General features: G+C 51.1%; 6 protein-coding genes across 6 annotated transcripts; 4 read left to right on the top strand and 2 right to left on the bottom strand.

Annotated features, from left to right (window-relative positions):
* Positions 1-272: 272 nt before the first annotated feature.
* COCCADRAFT_94701 (uncharacterized protein) lies at positions 273-431 on the bottom strand (the record flags this gene model as incomplete). The annotated part of the gene is made up of 1 exon (XM_007713551.1): positions 273-431. A coding segment is annotated over one exon (159 nt), but the record flags the coding sequence as incomplete, so codon positions are not given.
* COCCADRAFT_4567 (uncharacterized protein) lies at positions 426-6969 on the top strand (the record flags this gene model as incomplete). Its single annotated transcript, XM_007713528.1, has 3 exons — positions 426-613; positions 675-715; positions 773-6969. 3 exons carry the CDS (start codon positions 426-428, stop codon positions 6967-6969), a joined length of 6426 nt encoding a protein of 2141 aa, XP_007711718.1.
* Positions 6970-9028: 2059 nt separating this feature from the next.
* COCCADRAFT_36289 (uncharacterized protein) lies at positions 9029-13619 on the bottom strand (the record flags this gene model as incomplete). Its single annotated transcript, XM_007713550.1, has 12 exons — positions 9029-9188; positions 9237-9943; positions 9994-10248; positions 10304-10978; positions 11062-11166; positions 11831-11931; positions 12015-12118; positions 12186-12871; positions 12917-13098; positions 13143-13397; positions 13450-13519; positions 13572-13619. 12 exons carry the CDS (start codon positions 13617-13619, stop codon positions 9029-9031), a joined length of 3348 nt encoding a protein of 1115 aa, XP_007711740.1.
* Positions 13620-13843: 224 nt separating this feature from the next.
* Positions 13844-14023, top strand: COCCADRAFT_94681 (uncharacterized protein; the record flags this gene model as incomplete). The annotated part of the gene is made up of 1 exon (XM_007713549.1): positions 13844-14023. A coding segment is annotated over one exon (180 nt), but the record flags the coding sequence as incomplete, so codon positions are not given.
* A 128-nt stretch (positions 14024-14151) lies between these two features.
* Positions 14152-15043, top strand: COCCADRAFT_94696 (uncharacterized protein; the record flags this gene model as incomplete). Its single annotated transcript, XM_007713548.1, has 3 exons — positions 14152-14221; positions 14280-14341; positions 14390-15043. The coding sequence occupies 3 exons, from the start codon at positions 14152-14154 to the stop codon at positions 15041-15043; spliced, it is 786 nt and encodes a 261-aa protein (XP_007711738.1).
* An 873-nt stretch (positions 15044-15916) lies between these two features.
* Positions 15917-17758, top strand: COCCADRAFT_94670 (uncharacterized protein; the record flags this gene model as incomplete). Its single annotated transcript, XM_007713547.1, has 3 exons — positions 15917-16078; positions 16129-16879; positions 16935-17758. 3 exons carry the CDS (start codon positions 15917-15919, stop codon positions 17756-17758), a joined length of 1737 nt encoding a protein of 578 aa, XP_007711737.1.
* Between the last annotated feature and the right edge of the window lie 618 nt (positions 17759-18376).

The following is an 18376-nucleotide window of genomic DNA, read 5'->3' as shown; positions in this document are numbered from 1 at the left end:
TATTCGCCGCGGGGATTTGCGTGAGCGTCATAGCTATCAATTGCTTACCTCCGCTCAAATCCGTCTGCTCAGCGACCCGGTCCCGTTGTTTGCCTAGCTCCCAGGCTGTTTTATGGTTGCAATCCCCTCTAGCGACACTCGTTTCCCCCACTCGCATTTGTTGCTTTTGAAACTAGGCCTATGCGCCCCGTTGTACCAAGCTACCTTTGACTCTCGGCCCTCTTGCTCGCGCCCACAGCTTGCTTCTTCTTTTTCTACTTATGAACCAAAAATTAACTCCTCCCTCCAGACTTCATCCGTAGACTAGACCACCACTTGCACATCGACGCATCGAGCGACCCCGCCACACGCCGATAACGATATTGCACCCTTCCCACCACCACCAACACCAACGAAACCCACGAATTCGGCCTTTTGCCGATATAATGGGTCGGGTCTCGTTCGCCGAAGATACAAAGTTGCCCCAGGATACCCAGATTGAAGAAGAGCAGACTTCAGTGTTTGCTTATCAGGATGGCCCAGAGAACAAGTCCTGGGCGGGTGCGCTGCCCTTGAAGCAGGGTCTCTACGACCCAGAGCTAGAGAAGGATGCCTGTGGTGTCGGTTTTGCTGCGTAAGTGACAATCACAATCAGTTTGCTGAGAGTGCGTGAAGATGAACTGACAATTCTGCAGCCATATCAAGGGCAAGGCTAGCCACAAGATCGTCTCTGACGGTAAGAAAATTATATATACCTAAAATTGCACAAACATACATACTGACAAACAAACAGCACGGTCATTGCTATGCAACATGACCCATCGAGGAGCCGTTGGCTCCGACGCACGAGACGGTGACGGTGCAGGTGTAATGACCTCCATCCCCCACCGATTCTTCCTCAAAGAGTTCGAGCGTGAACAAGGCTACAAGTTGCCCAAGCTTGGCCAGTACGCCACTGGTAACCTGTTCTTCAAGCCGGACCCTAGCATCTTGGATGAGACCAAGACCATGTTTGAGGACGTTGCAGACCAGCTTGACCTGAGAGTGCTTGGATGGCGAACAGTGCCGCGCGATTCAACACTTCTTGGACCCGCGGCCTTGTCACGAGAGCCCATTATCCTCCAGCCATTCGTTGTTCTGAAAACTGCCTATGGTGATGGCCGGGAGCCAAAGGCTGATTTCCAGCAAAAGTACGATAACGCATACTTTGAGCGACAGCTCTATGTCATGCGAAAGCGGGCTACACACGTCATTGGCCTACACAATTGGTTCTACATTTGCTCACTGAGCAACAAGAACATTGTCTACAAGGGTCAGCTTTCTCCAGTTCAGGTCTATGAATACTACCACGATCTGCTCAACGTCGATTACGAGGGTCACTTTGCCTTGGTGCACTCGCGTTTCTCGACCAACACATTCCCCAGTTGGGACCGTGCGCAGCCTCTGCGATGGGCGGCTCACAATGGTGAAATCAACACGCTACGAGGAAACAAGAACTGGATGCGAGCACGTGAGGGTGTTATGAAGTCTAGTCTCTTCGGCGAGGAACTCGATCTTCTCTACCCAATCGTTGAGGACGGTGGCTCCGACTCTGCGGCTTTTGACAACGTTCTTGAGCTGTTGACCATCAACGGCGTTCTGTCTCTTCCAGAAGCAGTCATGCTCATGGTCCCAGAAGCATGGCAGGGCAACAACACCATGGATCCCGCCAAGGCAGCCTTTTACGAGTGGGCTGCTTGTATGATGGAGCCTTGGGATGGCCCTGCACTCTTCACTTTCTCTGACGGACGGTACTGCGGTGCCAACCTCGACCGAAATGGTCTGCGTCCTTGCCGTTACTACATCACTGATGACGACCGCATTGTTTGCGCATCCGAGGTCGGTACCATTTCAATCGAGCCTGAGCGAGTCGTTCAAAAGGGCCGTCTGCAACCCGGTAGAATGTTGCTTGTCGATACTGTCGCTGGTCGAATCGTCGATGACGCTGAGCTGAAGAAGTCTGTCGCGGAGCGTAACGATTTCCGCAGATGGATTGAAAAGAACCTTTTGACTCTTCCCAAGATTGTTCAGTCTGTCGGCGAGAAGGGTATCGACCTTTCTCATTCGCTCACTGAGACTAAGCTTCATGAAGACCCTCGTCTGCGAGCTTTCGGTTATTCTCTCGAGCAAGTCAGCTTGCTCCTCGGACCCATGGCTGCAGACTCCAAGGAGGCTCTTGGATCCATGGGTAACGATGCTCCTCTTGCTTGCTTGGCAACACAGCCTCGCCTGTTGTACGAGTACTTCCGTCAGCTCTTCGCTCAGGTTACCAACCCTCCTATTGACCCTATCCGTGAGGCCATTGTCATGTCTCTCGAGGCCTACGTTGGTCCCCAGGGTAACCTGCTAGAGATGGATGAGTCGCAGTGCGGTCGTCTGCTTTTGCCGTCCCCAATTCTTACTCTTGAGGAGTTCAAGGCGATGACCAACGCCCACACCCTCTACCGTGAGTGGACTGTCAAGAGTATCGACATCACCTTCCCCAAGAGTGAAGGTATCGAGGGATACATGAATGCTCTCGACCGCATCTGTGAAGCAGCCACAGAGGGCATCCAGGCCGGCGACAACATCCTTGTCTTGACCGATCGTGCAACATCCGTCGACCGCGTCGCTGTATCTGCTTGCTTGGCCACTGGTATGGTTCACCACCACCTTGTCCGCAACAAGTGGCGATCCAGTGCAGCTCTCGTTGTTGAGACTGGCGAAGCTCGTGAGGTTCACCACATGTGTGTCCTTGTCGGATATGGTGCTGATGCTGTCTGCCCCTACCTTGCCATTGAGTGTATTCTCAAGATGCATCGCGAGGGCATCATTCGCAAGAACTTGACACCTGAACAGCTCATCCAAAACTACAAGCATTCTTGCGATGGTGGTATCTTGAAGGTCATGAGCAAAATGGGTATCTCGACGCTCCAATCTTACAAGGGCGCCCAGATTTTCGAGGCTCTCGGTCTTGATGACTCTGTTGTCGACCGCTGCTTCACCGGCACTGCGTCCCGTATCAAGGGTATGACCTTTGAACTTATCGCAGCCGATGCATTTGCTCTCCACGAGAAGGGCTACCCATCACGACCTATTGTAGAGGTACCTGGTCTTTCTGAGACTGGCGAGTACCACTGGCGTGATGGAGGCGAGCCTCACGTCAACGACCCTACTGCCATGGCCAACCTCCAAGACGCTGTTCGCACCAAGAACGACAAGTCGTACGAGGCTTACTCTATCGCTGAGTATGAACGTATCAAGGACTGTACCCTTCGTGGTCTTCTTGATTTCAACTTCGATGACCGCGCCCCTATCCCCATCGACCAAGTCGAGCCATGGACAGACATTGTGCGCCGCTTCGTCACTGGTGCCATGTCCTATGGATCTATCTCTATGGAGTCACATTCCACTCTCGCCGTCGCCATGAACCGTCTTGGCGGAAAGTCGAACACTGGAGAGGGTGGTGAAGACCCTGAGCGCAGCTTGCGCATGGAGAATGGCGATACTATGCGCTCCGCCATCAAGCAGATTGCTTCCGGACGTTTCGGTGTCACCTCCAACTACCTCGCAGATGCTGATGAGCTCCAAATCAAGATGGCACAAGGTGCTAAGCCTGGTGAAGGTGGTGAGCTTCCTGGCCACAAGGTCTCTGGTTCTATTGCAAAGACCCGTCACTCTACCCCTGGTGTCGGTCTTATTAGTCCTCCTCCCCACCACGACATTTACTCCATCGAGGATCTTAAGCAGTTGATCTACGACCTGAAGTGTTCCAACCCTCGCGCTCGTGTCTCAGTCAAGCTTGTCTCCGAGACCGGTGTTGGTATTGTCGCTTCCGGTGTCGCCAAGGCCAAGGCTGACCACATCCTCATCTCCGGTCACGATGGTGGTACCGGTGCCTCTCGATGGACTGGTATCAAGTACGCTGGTCTTCCGTGGGAGCTGGGTCTTGCAGAGACTCATCAGACACTTGTTCTCAACGATCTCCGTGGTCGTGTCATTGTCCAGACTGACGGTCAAATCAAGACTGGTCGCGATGTCGCTATCGCATGTTTGCTTGGAGCCGAAGAATGGGGCTTTGCTACAACTCCCCTGATCGCCATGGGCTGCATATTCATGCGTAAATGCCATTTGAATACTTGTCCTGTAGGTATTGCTACTCAGGACCCTGAGCTCAGGAAGAAGTTCGCTGGTACACCCGAGCACGTCATCAACTTCTTCTACTACGTTGCGAATGAGCTCCGTGCAATTATGGCTAAGCTTGGCTTCCGCACTATTAACGACATGGTTGGTCGCTGCGAGTTCCTCCGTATCCGCGACGATCTCCGCACTGCTAAGACAGAGAACATTGATCTTTCGCTCATCCTGACCCCTGCGCACACTCTCCGCCCTGGTGTTGCTACATTCAACGTTCGCAAGCAGGACCACCGACTACACGTCCGCCTAGACAACAAGCTCATTGCTGAGTCCGAGCTTGCTCTGGAGAAGGGTCTCCCTGCCCGTATTGAGTGCGATGTCGTCAACACTGACCGTGCTCTCGGTGCTACCCTTTCCTACCACATCAGCAAACGCTATGGTGAGGCCGGTCTGCCCTCAGATACCATTCACGTCAATATCCGTGGATCTGCTGGACAGTCTTTTGGTGCCTATCTCGCACCTGGTGTCACTCTTGAACTTGAGGGTGACGCTAACGACTATGTCGGCAAGGGTCTGTCCGGAGGTCGTTTGATCATCTACCCTCCTCGCAACGCCGTCTACCGTGCCGAGGAGAATGTCCTGATCGGTAACGTCTGCTTGTACGGTGCCACTCAAGGTACTTGCTTCTTCCGTGGTATCGCCGCCGAGCGCTTCTGCGTTCGAAACTCGGGTGCCACGGCCGTCGTTGAAGGCGTTGGTGACCACGGCTGCGAGTACATGACTGGTGGTCGTGTTCTTGTCCTCGGATCTACAGGCCGTAACTTTGCTGCTGGTATGTCTGGTGGTATTGCTTATGTTCTGGATATCCACAAGGACTTTGAGCAGAAGGTCAACCAAGAGATGGTCGAGCTGTCTCCAATTGAGGAGCCAGAGGAGATTGCGTTTGTGCGAGGCCTTATTGAAGACCACCACCACTACACCGGATCTGAGCTTGCCGCACGTATTCTCCTCGACTTCACCCGCGCTCTATCGCGCTTTGTCAAGGTCATGCCTATTGACTACAAGCGTGTTCTCTTGGAGGAGAAGGCCAGGCTTGCTGAGGAGAAGAGGAACAAGTATCCTCTTCCTCTACTTGCCGGCAACGCCGTCCGCAACGCTCATGAAGAGTCTCGCACCAAGGAGGCTGAGGCTGAAGCCAAGAAGAAGAGCAGCGGTTTGCTTGACATTGAAGAGAGTGTGACTGACGCAAAGGCCGAAAAGAAGAAGGCTCTGGTCCTAGACAAGACACGCGGTTTCATGAAATACCAGCGTCGCTCCGAGAAGTACCGCAATCCCAAGACTCGAACTCGTGATTGGGCCGAGCTGAGCCAGCGTCTCAACGAGGACGAACTCAAGTACCAGACCGCCCGTTGCATGGATTGTGGTGTACCTTTCTGCCAATCTGACACCGGCTGCCCGATCTCCAATATCATTCCCAAATGGAATGAATTAGTCTTTAGATCGCAATGGCGTGACGCTCTCAACCGTCTGCTCATGACCAACAACTTCCCTGAGTTTACTGGTCGTGTTTGCCCTGCTCCATGCGAGGGAGCTTGCGTTCTTGGCATCAACGAGGATCCTGTAGGAATCAAGTCAATCGAGTGCGCTATCATTGACCGTGGCTTCGAGAAGGGCTGGATGGTACCCACTCCACCTCAGGTCCGCTCTGGCAAGACTGTTGCCATTATTGGTTCTGGTCCTGCTGGTCTCGCCTGTGCCGATCAGCTCAACAAGGCTGGCCACACTGTCACAGTCTTTGAGCGTGCTGACCGTATTGGCGGTCTCCTCATGTACGGTATTCCCAACATGAAGCTCGATAAGAAGGTTGTGCAGCGTCGTGTTGACTTCATGGCTGCTGAGGGTGTCAACTTCAAGACCGGTGTTACCGTTGGAGAGGAAGGCCACCCCAACCTTGAGAGCCTGCGCAAAGACTTTGACGCAGTCGTATTTGCCACAGGTGCCACTGTAGCTCGCGACCTGCCCATCCCCAACCGCAACTTGGAAGGCATTCACTACGCTATGCAGTTCTTGCACAAGAACACCAAGTCTCTCCTCGACTCTGAGCTTGCTGACAATGCGTACATCTCGGCCAAGGACAAGCATGTTGTTGTCATTGGTGGTGGTGACACAGGTAACGACTGCATTGGTACCTCTGTCCGCCACGGCGCCAAATCTGTCGTAAACTTCGAGCTGCTACCTCAGCCTCCACCAGAGCGTGCCCGCGACAACCCATGGCCTCAGTGGCCCCGTATCTTCCGTACCGATTATGGTCACAACGAAGTCAAGACTCACATGGGCAAGGATCCTCGTGAATACTGTGTCATGTCCAAGGAATTCGTTGATGACGGCAACGGCAAGGTCAAGGGCATCAACACTATCCGTGTTGCGTGGACCAAGTCTTCTTCGGGTGGTTGGGACATGAAGCAAGTTGATGGCAGTGAGCAGTTCTTCCCTGCAGACCTCGTTTTGCTCTCTATGGGTTTCCTGGGCCCTGAGCAACGCGTCATGAGCGACATGGTTGAGCTTGATGGCCGCAAGAACATCAAGACTCCCCCAGGCCACTACAACACCAACCTTCCTGGCGTCTTCGCTGCTGGTGACTGCCGTCGTGGTCAATCACTCATCGTTTGGGGTATCAATGAGGGTCGCCAATGCGCTCGCGACGTTGATTCCTTCCTGAACGGATACGGTTCTTCGCTGCCCGTCACTGGTGGCATCGTTCAACGTCCGCCCTACGAGGCTATGTTGAAAGCCGGTCACAGCCACAAGGAGAAGCTGACTACCGTCGCCGCTTAGACGCGGACATAATTATAATGACCTTTGTACGATGGATAAGGTTACGATAAAAATGGTTACGATAAAAGAGGAAGACTTAAAGGTTTTCGCGAATGACTTTTTTTGCATTTTTCATGGAATGTTTGAGTATTTGTTCTTTTTGTTACCTGCACGATACCTTTTCAGTATGCGGCGTCAGCTGGGCCGGAAACTTGCAGTGTACGATTGTCTCCTTTTTTTTTCCTAAATTGTACATTCTTCTTCATCAAAATGTGTGTAAATAGGCGAAATCAAATCATTCTAGCTATAATTTGTTTCATTGGAACTAGTGCTAGTTTGTGATGCGTGATGCACTTCTTCGTGGACACTGACAATTGGCTCTTTGTATTAAATATTTCATGATTGTCACTAGCATTTTTTTTATAGAATAAAAAAGTTGTGAGGAAACTTCTTTGGTAAAGCTTTCAACTTGAATACTTGTTTTGGTTTTGATGATATCGAAAACCAATGGGTTTCTAAACTTAAATCTCTTCGAAAAATATAGGATTTGTTTTTTCTTTGTTTCCAAGTTTGAAAAGAGAAAACAACTACAACTGCAAAAACTGCTTTGGCCAACGCTACCGCCATGCTACTTCCTCGCTGTCCAAAGTGGGTCGAAAAACAAAATGCCGGACTTATGACGAATTCTCCATCGTTCACGAAATACCTACAGCCATCATAGTAACTCCACCTGCAACTTATATTGCTACCGAATCCAGATTTCCAATCCTCCCACATCTCGGTCTCCAAAAAGGTAACACGCACTGTAGTACCAGCATAGCAGAGATTTGCTTTTCCAATTCCCCCTCTTACTAATAGTCAACAGTCTAAAAATATGGTGTTCAAGAATAAGGCACGCACATGCTATATTCCGCCAAATCATCATCAATGACGGTGTGACAAAAAAAAGGTCACTCACAACGCGATTTTAAGAACCCCCCCCCCAACAAAGGACAGTGTTTTTTTTCTGTCTCTAGTAGCGTAAAAAACTAACAATCCATGTGAACCCCAAAGATGGGAAACCTACGCCAGTAATAAAAGAAAGACTCAGTTTTTCTATAAAACATGTTCCACGAAACCTCGATTTCTCTCTGGACGGCTTTCCTCCTTCTTGGAACAACTTACAATATTATTCCTATCAAATGATAAGATATGGTGTTGACGGGTGAGAGAGGTGGGGGGGGGCGGTTTCCAAAATACTACTACCAGAGAAACGTGCATCGATAATATCCATGTATTACACTCAACAAGCAACGCAAAATAGAGAGTGCCCCCCCCCAACTGGTTTTTTTTAAAAAAAGAAGCTTGGCGACGACAAAGAAGATGATGAAAGAGAAAAAAAAATCGACAATGGAGAAGTAGAGTGCCGGGGGATGTGGTAGATAGATATGGTATGTTTGTAATCTAGTCTACAAAGCATTAGACTGGAGTGTTGTAGTAATGATGGGATAGCTGTCGTAGTATTGGTGATTAGTCCGATATAGTCTTGGATTTGGAAGTATGTGGTCTGATTGATTGATCCATCCATCTATCTCATAAATTCCATTTGCTCAAAGTTCTCTCAGCTACAATAATACCGTACATGAACCGTTTTTTGGGGGGGAAGGACGGTGTTTGTTTCTTTGGGCACACGCCAGAGTATGCAAAGGCACAATTCAGATGAGTTGCAAAGTCTTGTTGAAAATATATATATTCATGTTTATTCCATGTACACGTAAACCCATGATACCTAGGATACAGCCATTCTTATTCTGAAATCTTCTATACACATGTATGCTTCAACTACTTGGGTAGTCCACAACATCAAGGCGTCGCACTGTGGCATCCTAGCAGGCCATGCTACTCTAGAACGTAAACCTCGGGATTTCCTGCGAACAAGGTGTATAGCAGTGTAAGCGTCCGCCCCTGTTCACCTCCGTCCACTAGAATACGCACTAGCTAAGTGGTACTGACGTGATCATGGAGAAATTAGCCCCACATCTCAGTTGGTAGGCGTACAGCTTATGGTTGTAACGGGATGCGGAATTGCTTCGGATAAGCGTCATTGCATCCTATATTGCGGATAGGCACGGGATGGGTCAATGACGATGTTTTCATTGAGGTTGGTGAATGCAAGAATCTCGGTGTTGATGTCAAAGGCCCCTGAGTCGTCAAAGTTGAGATCCAAGCTTTGCTGCATCTGCAGTGGAGTCATGAAACTCCTATGCGAGTGTTAGTCATGGGCAGGAATTTTCAATGGCAAGACTCACGAGTCCCAGCCCCACAATTGGGCCATTGTTGCATCGTCCAAAGCGACTGGCGTATGATGATTGTCATTGTTGGTTGGAACATGTTTTGATATTCCCAGATCCGCTAGGCGTATGGGTGTTTCTTCAGATACCATCTTTGTAAAACCAATCTGCTCCATGCCGTTGGCTAGCTCCACCAACTGCCAAATGTACTCGCTGTACTGCGGTAATCTGGTGTGGACATAGGCCAGAATGAATACGATGACTAAGCGCAAGATGCAGGTACTATCAAAAGCCGTCAAGCTAGAAAGCACGCCGTCCGTGGCCATTTGCTTCAAAATAGCTATACTCTTCTGTGCTGCGTCGATGCACGTTTTTCCCATGCGCTCAAACCAGATCTTTTTGCTTGACACCAGTGAGCCATATTTGATGACCAGATAGAGCAAGAAAGGCCGTGTCAAGAGGATAGTGGTACTCCAATACTGTAGATGCAGGACTGCAATTGCACGCCTGTACGTCGGAGGTGCGGGCACGTCGGTTTTCAGATGTGCTGGCACTTGGCGATGCCATTTCTGTAGCAGCAGGAGCGAGTTTGAGATTGTCGAAAAGGATATCGAGTTTGATGAACGCTCCATGTAAACGGCCTGTATGACTTCGCGCCTCAAGCGACAGAGAGAAACCGATGTGGCCATCCACGAAAGAGGTGTGTACAGTCCTGGATACACAGCCTGCGAAAAGTCAGCATATGGACATTCAAAAATCACAGCAATGGCCGTACCCGCTCAGATGGCATAGGCGTCGTAACCTTGGTGAAGCGCTCATCTACAATGGTCGGACAGCCACCTCTTGACGAGATTTCTTGGTCGAGCTGAAACAAAGTCCACCAAATCCGACGGTGCTGTTCCCGATCAAGCGCGGTGGCTGACTCGTCGACCTGGTCGCGGTGCAAACCTAGGGAGAAGGCCATTTGCACACTAGCGCCCATGTACAGGTAGGCACTGACTCTCGAGCAAAGATTCTCCATTGCGATGGACTAGATAGTGATCAGCCACGTGTGACAGGGCGGATGGTTGTTAGGACGAATTTACCATGATGGCCATTGCGCGGATGCTGTCCAAGTCGGCTTCATCATACACAACTGGAATGAGCTGTTTGGCGAGGGCAAGGTAATCCTCTGATGTTTTGACGTCCATGGCGGCGGGCCAGTCTGGCGGCGGGGAGTTGCCATTGTTGCCGACATAGTTTGCTGCTCCAATGGCGAAGATCGTGTACAGGGAGCACATCCATGAGCTGGACGAAGACTCAGCCGACTCGGAGTAGGTGCTGTCAACCCGGCGCAGCAGGGCTTCGACGGGGTAGAGCCAGTATGTGCAATGGACATCTTCGAGGAAGCGAGAAATGTAAATGTCACATAGATGGCGACTGGGGAGATAGTAGCTCTCTTCAGCACCCGAGTCAGTAGAGGGCGATGCTACAGGAAGGGTGGGTGGATACGCCCCCACTTTTGGAGTGGGAATGATAGATGGGTCCTTCCGCTGCATACCCAAGGTTGCGACGACGGCATTGAAGGGAATCTCGCTATGGGCTCCTACGTAACGAAACTTGCCGCGCGAGTCCTTCATCATGCAGCCGAGAGATTCATGCAGCTCGTTGACGTCCTGCTCCTCGCCATTGTCAACACTGTCGCCATCTTCGGGCGAGGCCTGGTTGCTGGCAAAGAGGCCGTCAGTTTGCTGGACAGGGTCGGCGTGGAAGGAGCCGTCCTTGATAGCCTTGGAAATGGTGCGGAGAGATTGGAGATTGAGTTCACGGCCAGGGAAGAAGTGCTCGAGAATGCGCATGGCGCACTGGTACTCTTCTTCAGTGACATGGTAGTAGGGCCTCTTGCGCCTGGGCGTGGCAATGGTACAAACGGCGCCTGTGCGGGCGCAGTAGCGACATGGGCCGGGGACTATTGGGGAGGTGTCAGCAAAGGGTGAATGAGTGGAGGGGCGGGTGAGTAAGTAGTATAAGTCAGAGAGCAGTAGGAAGTCGTACTGGGATCGATGCACTGCGGATCACGGGCGGCGGTTAGCTGCTTGGCGGCGGATGGAGCGGGACTTTTTGTTTTTTTTGTATGTATGGCGTGTGCGTACCTTTGTCTTTCTGCTGCGACAGCGGTCACAGCTGCTGTGCACGCGATGGCCGTTGGGTGCTCTGCTTGAGACGGGCGCAGGCGCAGGCGCTGGAGGTTGCGGGGCGGCCAACTCGGCCATATCGTTCCGAAGACAGCGGGGGGGCAGCCCGGCGGGACCAGACGACACTATTAATGGCTCTAGTAGCAACGCAATGGACTCATTCGGCACACCTGCAGCAGTCCGGGGAAAGGCAGCGGAGCATGTTGCCCTCTTCAGTGGAGGAGACGGGTGCAGAAGAGAAGGGTTTCAATTCACGCGTGCATGGGTTTGCGTGCTCGGCGCCTGGTTCGTTCTCGCCCGCAAAGCCACCCTGCAACACCTGCCGATTGGCTGCTTGCATCGCCGCCACCCCCTTCCACTACTTATACATACATACATACATGCTGCATTCACTCACCCACCCACCCACACCACACACTACCCCATCTTGATCAGCACGCTCTTCGTCTCCAGGAAGTTGTTGAGCGAGTACAGAGGCTCTCCCTCCCGCCCCGACCCCGACGACTTGTATCCACCAAACGGCATGTCCGTGCCCGTCACTGTCTCACGCGTTAGCAACGACTCTATATCCCTGCAGGCCTTTTTCTTATCATCATCATCATCATCATCATCAAAAACTCACCTGGCGACGTGCAATTGACCCCCACCGTCCCAGCCTCCATCCCCTTTGCGAAGCGCAGTGCCCGGTCAATGTCCTTGGTGTATACCGACGCGTATAGCCCGAACCTGCATCGTCGTTAGCCACCCTCAGTTTCACCTAGCGTTGCCAAGAAGGCAGGTGGAGGGAACAAACTCTGTCGCGTTGGCCTTGGCCAGAGCCTCCTCCTCCGTGCTGAAGACGTTGATGCTGACCACCGGCCCAAAAATCTCCTCCTTCATGATCTGCGCGTCTTCAGGCGTGTTCTTGAAAATGGTCGGCTGGATGTAGTAGCCTTCGCGGTCAGACGGCGCTCCTCCTCCCGTAATCAGCTCTCCGCCAGACTGCTTTCCGCTTTCAAGGTATTTCAGCACTGTCTTGTGTTGCGCGCCATCTGCCTGCGGGCCGTGGTTGACGCCCTCCTGCGGCGCTGCTAGCGGATCTCCCATTTTAGTCTCCGTCTCAAAGTTGCGCTTGAAAAGCTCAATGTACTTGTCTGCCACCGATTTCTGCACGTAGATGCGCGAGTTGGCCATGCACACCTGCCCACTGTTCCACCGAATGCTGTGCGCCGTCTCCTTGACCGCCTTTTCCATGTCTGCATCTTCAAAGATGACCGCCGGCGACTTGCCCCCGAGCTCCAGGTAGACTTGCTTCAGATTAGACTTTGCCGCCGCTTCTTGGATGATCCTGCCAGTCCGGCTCGACCCAGTAAATGACAGAGCTCGGACGTCCATGTGGTGGCTCAATACGGAGCCACTGACATTTCCGAATCCAGTGATGATGTTGATGACGCCTGGCGGGAATCCAGCCTGCTTTGCCAGCACGGCGATTTTAGCAGACTGCCACCATTAGCTTTTGACATGAATATTCAATCCGTCACTTACAGTCAGGGGCGCCTTCTCGGAGCTCTTCAAAACGACTGTGTTTCCGACAATCAAAGCTGGAGCTAGCTTGCTCACTAAGAAGAACAAGGGCACGTTCCATGGAATGATAGCAGCAACCACTCCATAGGGCTGACGTAGTGTCATGTTGACGAACCCCGGAGTCTGAACACTGGTAGTTCCTGCTTCTCGTCAGCATCTCAACTTCGTCATGCACTGACATTCTCACCTTGCACATTGTATCCGCTCTCCGCATAGCGATCCCACTTTGCCGCTGCCGCATATCCATCAAAAAACTCTCCCACCGGGCGACCCATCGAACTTGCTTCCAACGCCGCTAGCTCATCGTTGTTCTCTCGGATCAGTGCTGCCAGCTTCTTGAAATACTGGCCCCTTTGGTCGGGAGAGAGTGCAGACCATGCAGGGAAAGCAGCTTTTGCTGCGGCTACAGCATTGTCCGTGTCCTGCTCAGATGCCTCGTGTACTGTAGTCTTCTTCAGCCAACATGCTACTTTCAGGGGGTCGATAGAACTAACCCTTGGCTACAAGCTTCAACGTTGCTGGATTGACAATGTCAAATGTTTTGCCATTTGACGACTCAACAAACTGTGAAAGGGTCAGCTCAAGTATTCAGTTCTACCAATTCCCCGTGACTGACTTCTCCATTGATGAACAGACGCGTCTCAATCTTCTCCGGAAGGCCCATGTTGGAATGTCAAACGTAATGACGCAGCTCTTCTGTTATTACGGCTGTACTTCGGTCGCTGCACCTCACAAAGACAAACAATATTTAGCAAGTCTTCGTTGGTTTGATCCCACAGGAGATCGACTGGATATTGATAGGCTAATCTCTGATATTGCTGCAGCACGCCCCAATAAATATCAGCGACGGTGGTGGTTTCTGGGTCGAAAAACGCTAGCAAGCTGAAGCTGGGATTCCTTGTGGTGCATGACCCCACCTCAATCTTGCTTTGCCGTTGTGCTCCACAAACTCTTTGGGGAATAGTCCAATCGGCAGTGTATAACCGCTATTTTTGTGCATTTCGCAGTCATAACGCCGACTCTTTGACTGACCCTATTCGTGGAGATAGCACGGGATCTTCCTCATAGTCGTGGTGGTGACAGATCGGACAGCTGTGTTAGATACTAATCGTGTACCATTCATGTTAAAAAGTAAAGGATGGCCGTGACATTGAATCACATCCACACCCTGGTTTCTGCAAAAGACTACCACGATAATGGCTAGCGAAATCGAGCAACTGAAGGCTATGGTGGAGAAGCTGCAATCGCAGGTGACGCGGCTGAGTGGTGCGGCTTAGTCAACCATCACTCGCGCTTCAAGACGCTGACCCCACCTCAGACCAAGAGGACATTCGCAAACTGCAGTACACATACGGCTACTATCTCGACAAATGTCTCTATAAAGAGGTAGGTAGCCATGTAATATGTGCAATACTTGGTTGTTCACGACAATAGGTTGCCGATCTCTTCTCCGACCACCCGGACACCTGTGTTGAATTCCTTGGAGGCCGCTATGATGGCAAAGCGGGTGTCAGGCGCCTTTACGTTGGCCGCTTCGCCAAAATATTTGTAGCTGGACGAAACGGACCCATTCACGGCTTCTTACTCGATCACCCTCAGATGCAGGGCATAGTCGACGTCAATGCAGAAGGCACTCGCGCAAAGGGTCGCTTCCGCAGCATGATGTCCGCCGGCACACACGAAAGCATCAAGGACACGCATCCTCGCGGCCTGGTCCAATGGTGGGAAGGCGGTGTGTATGAGAACGAGTACATCAAAGAGGACGGCGTGTGGAAGATTTTCAGACTCAAGTATTTCGCCTTTTGGCATGCGCCCTTTGACAAAGGTTGGTCCTTCACCAAGCCGAATCACGTACCATTCCCGAAAACGACCTTCCCGGAAGATCCCTTCGGACCAGATGTTTTGTGCGAAAATCCAATGCTCTGGCCGGATACCCGCGTTGTGCCGTTTCACTACACTCATCCAGTCACGGGCGACAAGGTTGCAGATGACGATTTGAGAGCGCCGCATTATGGGAAAGACCCGTCGACAAGTACTCCGCCGTTGGTACTTAGCAAACCTCGGTCGGAAGTCAATGGGGCGCCGTAAATTGAAATAGGAAATATTTGGTGGGACCAATCCCGACAGTGATAGCGTCTTCTCGACTACGCAATAAATCAAGCATTTCTACTATTATCGCATTTCTATGACAATGTCCTAATTTATACCTATGCACACTGAACTAGTAAAAACTATGGACATATTATCTTGAGCCTCTTTCTACATATCTGCGTAAATCTGAATGCTATAATTCTCTAACATGCAAACAAGATACCATGCACAGTACCGAGAAGTCAAGTAGTAATTATTTGAAGACAACATATGTGGGGCACGCAGTTCGGTACTTCCTCTGCGCCGGATAAAGGATGTGTTATACAGTCTCGATTCAGGTTAGTCATCGACTCTGTTCGCCCTGCACCTACATAGTAGGCCTCTTAGAAGTCAAGTACCGAATGCCACGCTATCCCTAAGCAGGAAGTGGGATTTTGCTTGGCAAATGCACCATTACTACATCGGGACCCATAAAACCGATCATTTTCAGCCGATGAGCTCGGTACTATTGAAAGTTGGGTATCAATATCACGTGTTCGAGACTATGGATGTATTGAATCATCGCAATCAAGAGAACGAAGACGCTAGTACCCCTACAAAGCAAATGTACTCCTCGCGTACGTCATGCCGCTGCTGATATCAACCGGCCGGCCTTATCACTCCGACCTTCACCATTCCAGCCGAGACCCGTACACAGTAAGCTACCCCGCAAGTAAGATACCCCACATCCGCTCCTTCCAGTGTCCCGAAGCCATGCAAGGAATCGGGTTACATTGGGATCAACGGCAATCAAAATGGTCTTTTCAGATTTGGATATCAGGTGGGAGGGTGCTGGCGAGTATCTGAATGGAACAAGGTGAATAGTTCATTATGGCGCACATTTTCTCCCTCGCAAGTCCAGTACCTGCGGCTTATCAGGAAGGCAAGAAACATGGTGATCAAGTCAAATTTCCAGATACTCCATTTTTCAAGGGCTTCAACAAGCCATCACGGCTAGAGGCAGATATTTTTGAGATAGAAACTACTGGAACCGTAAGTAGAGCTGTAATATACGTACAGAGTATCGGACTTAGCAATTGTAGATCCCCAAGGATATCAATGGCACTTTCTTTCGCATACAGCCGGATCACCGCTTTCCACCTCTTTTTGAAGAAGATATACACTTCAACGGTGATGGCTCCGTATCTGCCTTTCGGTTCGAAAATGGTCATGTCGACTTTCGACAGAGATACGTACATACGGATCGTTACAAAGCAGAAACAAAAGCCCGGCGCGCATTGCTCGGTCGGTACAGGAACCCCTACACCGACAACGAAATGGTAAAGGGTATCATACGAACTGCCTCAAATACCAACGTAATCTTCTGGCGGGGTGTTCTTCTCGCAATGAAGGAAGATGGCCCACCATTCGCCATGGATCCAGTCACCCTCGAAACAATCGGTCGCTACGACTTTGACGGCCAAGTACAATCTCCCACTTTTACCGCACACCCCAAGTTCGATCCAGACACTGGAGAAATGGTCTGCTACGGCTACCAAGCCGGAGGCAACGGATACGACGCTAGCTGCGACATCGTCGTGTACACCATCGACAAAGACGGGAAAAAGACAGAAGAGTGCTGGTACAAAGCACCCTTTTCCGGCATGATCCATGATTGCGCCATCACAAAAAACTACCTCATCCTCCCCTTGACCCCCATAAAAGTCAACGAAGACCGCCTCAAAAAAGGCGGAAACCACTTCGCCTGGGACCCCGACGAAGACCAATGGTACGGTATCGTCCCCCGCCGAAACGCCAAACCAGAAGACATCATCTGGCTCCGCGCCGACAGCGGTACTTACACCCCCTTCCCCCTCCCTCTCCATTCCCATGCTAAAAACCCCCCTAGGCTTCCACGGCCACATAGCCGGCTCCTACGAAGACGCCTCCGGCAAAATCGTAGTCGACCTAACCATAGCCTCCGACAACGTCTTCTTCTTCTTCCCACCCGACCCTCCTCCCCCTTCCACCCCTTCCACCCTCCAACAACGGAACAAACTCGTCTCAGACACCTACCGCTGGATCTTCGACCCTAACACTCCAACCCACACGCGCGTCCAGCCGCATAAGATGTTTGGTATTAACGGCGAGTTCTCGCGTATAGACGATAGAGTGCTGACGAAGCCGTATAATCACTTTTGGCAGTGTAACATTGATCCAGCTAGGCCGTATGATGGTGCCAAGTGTGGACCGCCGGCGGGAGGGTTGTTTAATGTGCTCGGGCATTATGAGTGGGATACTGGACGTAAGGATGTGTTTTGGGCGGGTCCGACGTGTACGTTTCAGGAACCGGTGTTTGTGCCTCGTCGCCCTTCGTCTTCTTCCTCGGAAGGGGAGTTTGAAGAAGGAAATGGATACATCATTGCGCTGTTAAATCATCTGGATGTGCTGAGAAACGATATTATGATTTTCGATGCGAGGAATTTAGCACAGGGACCGTTGGCTGTGGTGCATTTGCCGGTTAAGTTGAGGTTGGGGTTGCATGGGAATTTTGTGGAGCAGAGGGAGATTGATGCATGGGTTGGGAAGAGGGAGCGGGGGGAGGTGCGGGCTGTGCGGCCGGCGAGGGGGTTGTTGCCGTGGCAGAAGAAGATGAAGGAGACGGAGGGGTTGGGGAGCTTGGTGGATCTGCCTGGAGGGGAGGGGGTGAATGGCGTGGACGGAGGGAGTTGAAACGTTGGGGAGAGGGGAGCTGGTGGCTTCTTAGAGCCGTATAGGTTACGAGACCAATGGCTACAGCTACTTTTGCAATAAAGTATAGCGTTATCTCTTTCCGTCTACAAGTGTGAAGGCAACTATGTTTGTTCTCTGTATTGGAGAGAATGTTTTTAGGCAACCTGCGTTGTGAGTCACGCCACCTCAAAATAGATACAACATAACGTAAAGCACCACCGAGCCGGACACACCACCGAGCCGGACACTTTTTCTTAGCATCGCGAACTTTATATATAAAAACTTAAATTACTCTATACTAGCTATAGATGCGTCGTACGACTTACTTATATCTAATAAAGAATCTTCTTCTATATCCTTTTAGCACGTACGAGAGTTATGACCTGTCTTTCTATAGGTTCTATAGTGCCGTTAACTTAGCCGAGACCTTTCTTAACTACCCTTACTACGCGCCTTCTTTAATGTCGTATAACTAATAGAAGTAATTTTAGCTACCTGCAATGCTCCTGCACTAAAGTCTAGTGTCCTACTGTCAGATAAGTGGCAGAATCCGGGGCTGATCACTGGTGATCCCAGCCAATCAGAGCTGATCGCCAAGTCCTACCCCTAGGCGAGGCT

The sequence above is a fragment of the Bipolaris zeicola genome (genome assembly GCF_000523435.1).
Source record: "Bipolaris zeicola 26-R-13 unplaced genomic scaffold scaffold_63, whole genome shotgun sequence".
Lineage (NCBI taxonomy): Eukaryota > Fungi > Ascomycota > Dothideomycetes > Pleosporales > Pleosporaceae > Bipolaris > Bipolaris zeicola.
This window is presented reverse-complemented; position numbering and strand designations above follow the sequence as displayed.